Consider the following 6,473-nt stretch of genomic DNA (forward strand, 5'->3'; position numbering starts at 1 on the left):
TCCGTCCATGGAAATTTTTTGGAGAGGTTTTCTTCGACGATCGGGGGGGAATCTAACCTAACCTAACTTACCCACACCCAACCTAACTTGTTATCGATTTTTAAATTTTTCGCACTTTTTCGGCTTCGTGACCGATTTTTCGGCACTTTGCTCTAGTTTTTGACCCAGCGACCTACATTCAAAATAAAAAAAATTGTCGACCGATCATTTGGCTGGACCCACTGACCTACTTACGAAAAAAATTTTTGTGGTCGACCAATTAATTCGACTGTACCCCTAACCATTAACCTCCTTAAATCACTATGACGGCTCCGCCGTCTCGCGGCCGCCGCCAGGGTTTAACTAGGTACCGTTTACTTTTACCTAACCTAACCTAGATGCCTTTATGCCTTTCCAAATCTCGTTTTCAGGAGGACTCAACTCAACGCAAAAATCTAATCTAAAGACACAGTTACAATTACATACGCGTTTTAATCCTTTAAAAGTGTTTTATTTAAATGTGTAAAACTCGCTTTAATCAAAGAAAATACTAAAATTTTAAGTAACCATTGTTTGCAGGTAATGGAACAACAGACCCTTTCTATAGCGAAGGCCGGTATAATATGTCAGCTGAATGCCCGAACTTCGATCCTAGCAGCAGCCAACCCTGCCGAGTCGCAGTGGAACAAGAACAAAACTATTGTGGAGAATGTACAGCTGCCACATACTTTGATGTCAAGGTCAGATTTTACTACAACTCTGTCTGTGTTTTCTGAAGAAAAATCTTTTATTATTCTTAACTAGACGACTGAACATCTGCAACTGTTGTATTCATTTGTAATAGTATGTTGTAAGATATACTAATTTAATTTGTATCAAATTTTATGGATGATGAGGGATTGGTACCCTCGCTGCTCGGGTTACTCACTCGGGTCGCTCCTGGTTAAATCTTGGTATAGTGATCTTCCTCAATATGGATGTGAGGCAAGGGCACTCAACAATGAGCACCGAGACAGGCTTAAGTACTGCCAAAGGTCTATGGAACAGATAGACTAGAGGAAATTACAAATGAAGATCTGGAGGTCTACTCGCAAAATCGACAACGATATATTCGGAATGATACGATAATACTACGAATATATCGCACCTACCCTACTCTAACAAATGTTCGTATTCCATATCGTTTATCGTAACAACAACGTAACCATAGACTAATATTTAGATTTTATTTACTTTGAATTATGCTCAAACCTTAAAAACTTATTATTATCTGTGCTGTGTCGCTGTTAAGTGTCAAAAGTCGAAACATAGTTTAGGCGCTAAAGATCATGCCAGACTCTGCACCACCAATTTGGTATCATTTACACAAAATGTAAATATTCAAATATTATGTAATGAATATAATACGACCATTTAAAATTGAATAAATAATACAAAACTTGCGGATAATAAAATCTAAAGAAAAGTAACTCAACCCTTCTCTTCGACTTCCTATTTCTTGCAAAATGACTTAAATTACATGGTAGAAAAAATCCTGTTGAATAGTAAATCACATGTAATTATTTTAATAATATTTTTAAGTATGTATATTGTATAGCAAATATATCTATACAACTTGAAACGATATTAGCAATTACAGCCTGGTGTCGATGAGATTATCGTAAAAGTGACGTTTGATTATTAGTCAAATTCGAATATTCGTCTCTGACATTTTCAACTAAGAGTAGGGTTAGGTATGATAATATCGAAAAAGGTTTCGTTCGTTCAATCATCGTTTCGACATTGAATACGACGTAACTAAGAGTAGGATTCAACACGACTAATGCCACGATATATCGAATATCGATTTTAGGAGTAGGACCCGTGAGACAAAAAACAGTAGTAACCGACATACTAAAATAGATCAGCAGAAGTGTAGATGGACTGGCCACATGTGAGATAGCCAGGAGATATGGAGCAAAATTGTCACTAATTGGTATCCAATCCAAGGTTGCACATGGAGCCAGAGGAGGCCTCGAACAACATGGGAGGGTGAACTCAAACTCACAGCGGGCCCGAACTTTAGAACAGTGACCCACAACAGACTCCAATGGAAAGAGCTAGGGGAGGCCTTGGCCAAGCGGTGCACTGAGTTAAGAGACATACTCTAATTCAGAATAAAAAAGCTTAATACAATATGACTCACTTCTGGGATTAAATCCTACAACCTGTAGATGGCGCCGTAACCTAACAAACTAAATTGTTATGTATATTACAGCCATTGTAATATACTCTATTTGATTGAAAACAGTGGCCGTTGAGTTTCTTGTATGTTCTTCTCACAAGCTAAATTTTTTACGAACATATGTTAAATTCAGTAATAAAAGAAATGTTTGTGGTGACTTAAAGCCTATTTGAATAAAGTTGATTTGACATTGACTTTGAAACCCGAGCATTGAACGAACATACCAAGATTTACACATAATGTGTCATCCGAATAATATGGTTAGTTGGTAAGAGCGCTAGGGCGTATACCGAGAGGTGCGAGTTCGAAACTCATCTCTTCCATAAATTTTGGTACAGATTAAAATCTCTAGATTTTAGCGCCAGAAGTGAAGGAGATCACTTAGAAACATAAGAAAATATCATAAGGTACAAGTCCTTGCGGGCTCTATTTATAATTATAGTGTTATGTTCGAAACAAAAGTATTACGATATTCAAAAGAATTGTTAAAAAACGTTTGTGTGGTAAAGGTTACTATAACATAAATGACTTTCCTAATGATACCACAGATTGGGAATGGAGCAACCGCCCTCAGGCTAATAAATAATACGTTTAATTGTACAATATTACTTTGTAAACATATTTTTTGATGAAAAAAAGTTCCCGCTGTATTTGTTGCGCCCATTCTTCTCAGGTCTGAGGAATTCTTTTGGAATGGGTGGTAGTTTTTGACTTTCAGTAAGTGATGTCACATACTATTTTGAATAAAAATATTTGAATTTGAATATGATCTGATGTTGATGACGTTTGATGAATATGTATTTTATATGTTTGACAGGTTTGATCTAATATTCTTAGTGCTGGACCCACAAGATGAAGTGTTTGACAGAAGACTTGCTACTCACCTTGTCTCCCTCTACTACAAGGACCCCTCAGACACTCAAGAACACGAAGATGACATTGTAAGATATTGTTTGAACTTTAACTAGATGTAAAAAACCAAAAATAGCTTTTCTTTTGTCATTTTAGGGGTAGATACAGGATGTCCCACTGGTATGCCTCATGGAAGGGAAGTACCTTAAATATTGCAGATGTAATATTTTACTGAAAGAAGACTTTATTTTAATTTAAAAAACAATTTAAACTGCATTCTTAGATTTTTAAATAATTGCCTGATTGGACTGGGAATTGAACATGAGAATGAGTTGTATATCTGTACGGCGATGTCAGCTTTTCATTTTACTGAACAAAATCTTACATCAAATGTTAAAATTCATGATGTTCCTTTTATTTCTAGTTATACGTACTACAAAGCTGTGGAATGAGCTTCCTTGTGCGGTGTTTCCGGGACAATACGACATGGGTACCTTCAAAAAAAGCGCGTACACCTTCCTTAAAGGCCGGCAACGCTCTTGTGATTCCTCTGTTGTTGCAAGAGAATGTGGGCGGCGGTGATCACTTAACACCAGGTGACCCGTACGCTCGTTTGTCCTCCTATTCCAATTAACAACACAAAATAAGTCCGAGCGCTCTTGTGGCTCCATCTTTAGGATCTACTTTTCATTTAATTGTAACATCTTTCAGAGTATGAGCGTGATGCGCGACTACATCGTGTTCGCCAAGGAGCAGGTGCAGCCCGTACTGTCTGACGCGGCGCAGCAGCGGCTGATTGACGCTTACGTCGACATGAGGTGACGTCACACTACATAATATTATATACGAGATTCCTACAAGGCCGGTCAAGTGTCCAAAAATACATAAATGATCTAGAATTTTGTATCCGACCAGTTTTCTATTCTGGCGAGACTCCTTAGTATCGATTAAATTTAAAAGAGATTTGAAGTATAACTGGATTAGAAGAAACTTTACGTTATTATAACGTAACGATCATGGCGGCTCCCTTTTTGGCGCGACTATTTATCCATTAAATTTAAAACAATTTTTCTTACAATAAATTGGAATTATTGTGAGGAAATTAAAATATTTGGCAGTTCGCTATCGAATCTTTACGATCATTTTATAATATATTAAAAAAAATCAACATTTTGATTACAGACGAGTGGGCAGCGGGCGCGGTCAGATATCGGCGTACCCGCGCCAGCTGGAGTCGCTCATACGGCTGGCGGAGGCACACGCCCGCCTGCGGCTGTCGTCCACCGTGGAGCTGGCTGACGTGGATGAGGCGGCGCGGTATGTACAAAGACTACCTACCCTGAGCTACCCTAGTGTCAGGTCATCACCTCAAAAAGGTGACGGTGTTTGGGCTAATTAGGTGCTTCTTGATGCCAATCTTCGCATTTTTCACCTCACGACGCCTTTGTTCGGCCAGTCGCGAATCATTATTGGTATTGCAGATTGAATAATTTCTAAACACACGTTAATTATCTAAAATTTTCTATACCCCACCGTGTACATCAAATCTAGGATTACAGTTCCCGGTTAATTACTCCTCAAGAATGCGGAGTAATTAAATAAAATATACTCGCATCGAAGTGGACGTGTTTCATGACTCAATATAGTTTTAAGAAAGAGATTTGGGAGAATTTAATAAATTATTTTATATCATTGCTATTAGATAATATAACATTTTAAGTCACTTAGTATTATTTCATAGCGTTTTGGCAAAGTCATGTACACCGTAATTGTTACACATATTATTGACGTTTTCACACCTGTCATAGTTTAACTAGACGTATAAATGATCTAAGATATAAAACTAGTTATAAATATTTGTAATGAAGTTGTACTTATTATAAAAATGGTGTACATGGTTTTGTCTAGTCTTCACCGAGAAGCCTTAAAGCAATCTGCGACGGATCCGGCTTCGGGGCGCATCGACGTGGGCATCCTCACGACCGGGCTGGGCGCAGCTGGCCGCAGACGCCGCGCTGAGTTGGTCACCGCCATCAAGCAGCTCATCCAGCCGCACCGCAAGCCGCACACGCTCACGCATTCCAAGCTGTTACAGGAGATCAACGCCACCTCCCAGATCGTAAGTAACACTACACCACAGAAATATATCGAGATGGAAAGATGGCAAGTGGGCGTAGCACGCGTGCCAAACGTTAGCAATATATTGCATACCGTTCTAAACGTACGTACTCATTACGCAAGTATATTCGCTCTAGCGTCCGTAACGTACAAAATTATTAGAAGTATACAAAATAATACAAATAAAATACTTCCTCAGATTCTCAAAAAACAGCGTTTTATGTGTGAACGAGAGCGCAACATCGGCAATACCGCTCTTTTGTTGTATTACCACCATTTTGTTTGTAAAGTCTCATAAAACATTATTTTTCCAGATGGTGACACGCGAGCAGCTCGATGAAGCTCTCAGAGACCTGCAGGATGAGGGGAAAGTTGTCGTGGTCAGCCACACACACTTAAGACTTTGTTGATATCCTTACCAGTTACAATCATGTTATGTTAGTAAAAGGGATTTCTAGCTCTAAATACAAATAACGAATTCAAAATATAATTTACTCTGAAGCCGGGTCCGCTGTGCCGTGTTTTCGTGTTTGTTAACACAATCACATGTTTTATAAACCGATTAGGGGCGTGGCTTAACAATTTTGTTAAATAAAACCTCTTAACAAGTTTACCGCGAGAAATCTTAAGTCTAAAGATGATGATGTTACTCATTTTCGATGAAATGAAACAAAAAGAGGTGCAGCGGAAGAGCTGTTTTGCCAACTTGTTTTGACAAAAAAGTTGCGCAGCGAACACGAGCTTAGAACTATTTGATAAATCAAAATCAATACATCAAAATGCTCAAGTTATCGCTCCCATACTCTAACAATAAATAAGCTTCTAAAAGCTAAATAAATATCAATTCATCCACTCTATCCTACCAAGTATCTATTGTGTAAGACTGTTGTTGTTTATGTTTAATAAATGTGAATGAAATTGGATAAACAAAAGTTTAAGTTTTATTCCATATGATTAAGAATGTGATTTTTTGTAATAAAACAAAAGTTTTCAAAAATTCATGTGTTTTATTCATCCAGTGCCCAAGTCTCCAAGCTCAACCAAACAATTGAACTTTATTTTTAGATGTTGCCAGGTACTCAATTCGTAAAGCTGTTGAGACGAATCGGCAAGAAACTCGCCAATCTCTTCCGGCACACATAGTCAGAAAAGTTCGGGACAATTTAACGGGACAAGCGCTGAAGTCAGCGTCTGCTTGTTATATCTACTATTTAGAGACGTTATGGCTTTCGCCATAGTGGATTGGCTGGAGACACACACACAAATAGATGGGCGGCAGCCATTGAAAACAATGGAGAAG

General features: G+C 38.2%; 1 protein-coding gene across 1 annotated transcript in view; it reads left to right on the forward strand.

Annotated features, from left to right (window-relative positions):
- LOC126972154 (DNA replication licensing factor MCM4) overlaps positions 1-6,170 on the forward strand; it is a 41,166-nt gene extending 34,996 nt beyond the window's left edge. The window contains exons 12-17 of the mRNA XM_050818745.1: positions 559-719; positions 3,021-3,144; positions 3,767-3,873; positions 4,238-4,372; positions 4,964-5,174; positions 5,488-6,170. Coding sequence (XP_050674702.1) covers positions 559-719; positions 3,021-3,144; positions 3,767-3,873; positions 4,238-4,372; positions 4,964-5,174; positions 5,488-5,583 — 834 coding nt within the window. The 3' untranslated portion in view covers positions 5,584-6,170. The remainder of the gene's footprint in view (positions 1-558; positions 720-3,020; positions 3,145-3,766; positions 3,874-4,237; positions 4,373-4,963; positions 5,175-5,487) is intronic.
- The last annotated feature ends 303 nt before the right edge of the window (positions 6,171-6,473 follow it).

This window comes from Leptidea sinapis, chromosome 25, assembly GCF_905404315.1.
Source record: "Leptidea sinapis chromosome 25, ilLepSina1.1, whole genome shotgun sequence".
In the NCBI taxonomy this organism is placed as follows: domain Eukaryota; kingdom Metazoa; phylum Arthropoda; class Insecta; order Lepidoptera; family Pieridae; genus Leptidea; species Leptidea sinapis.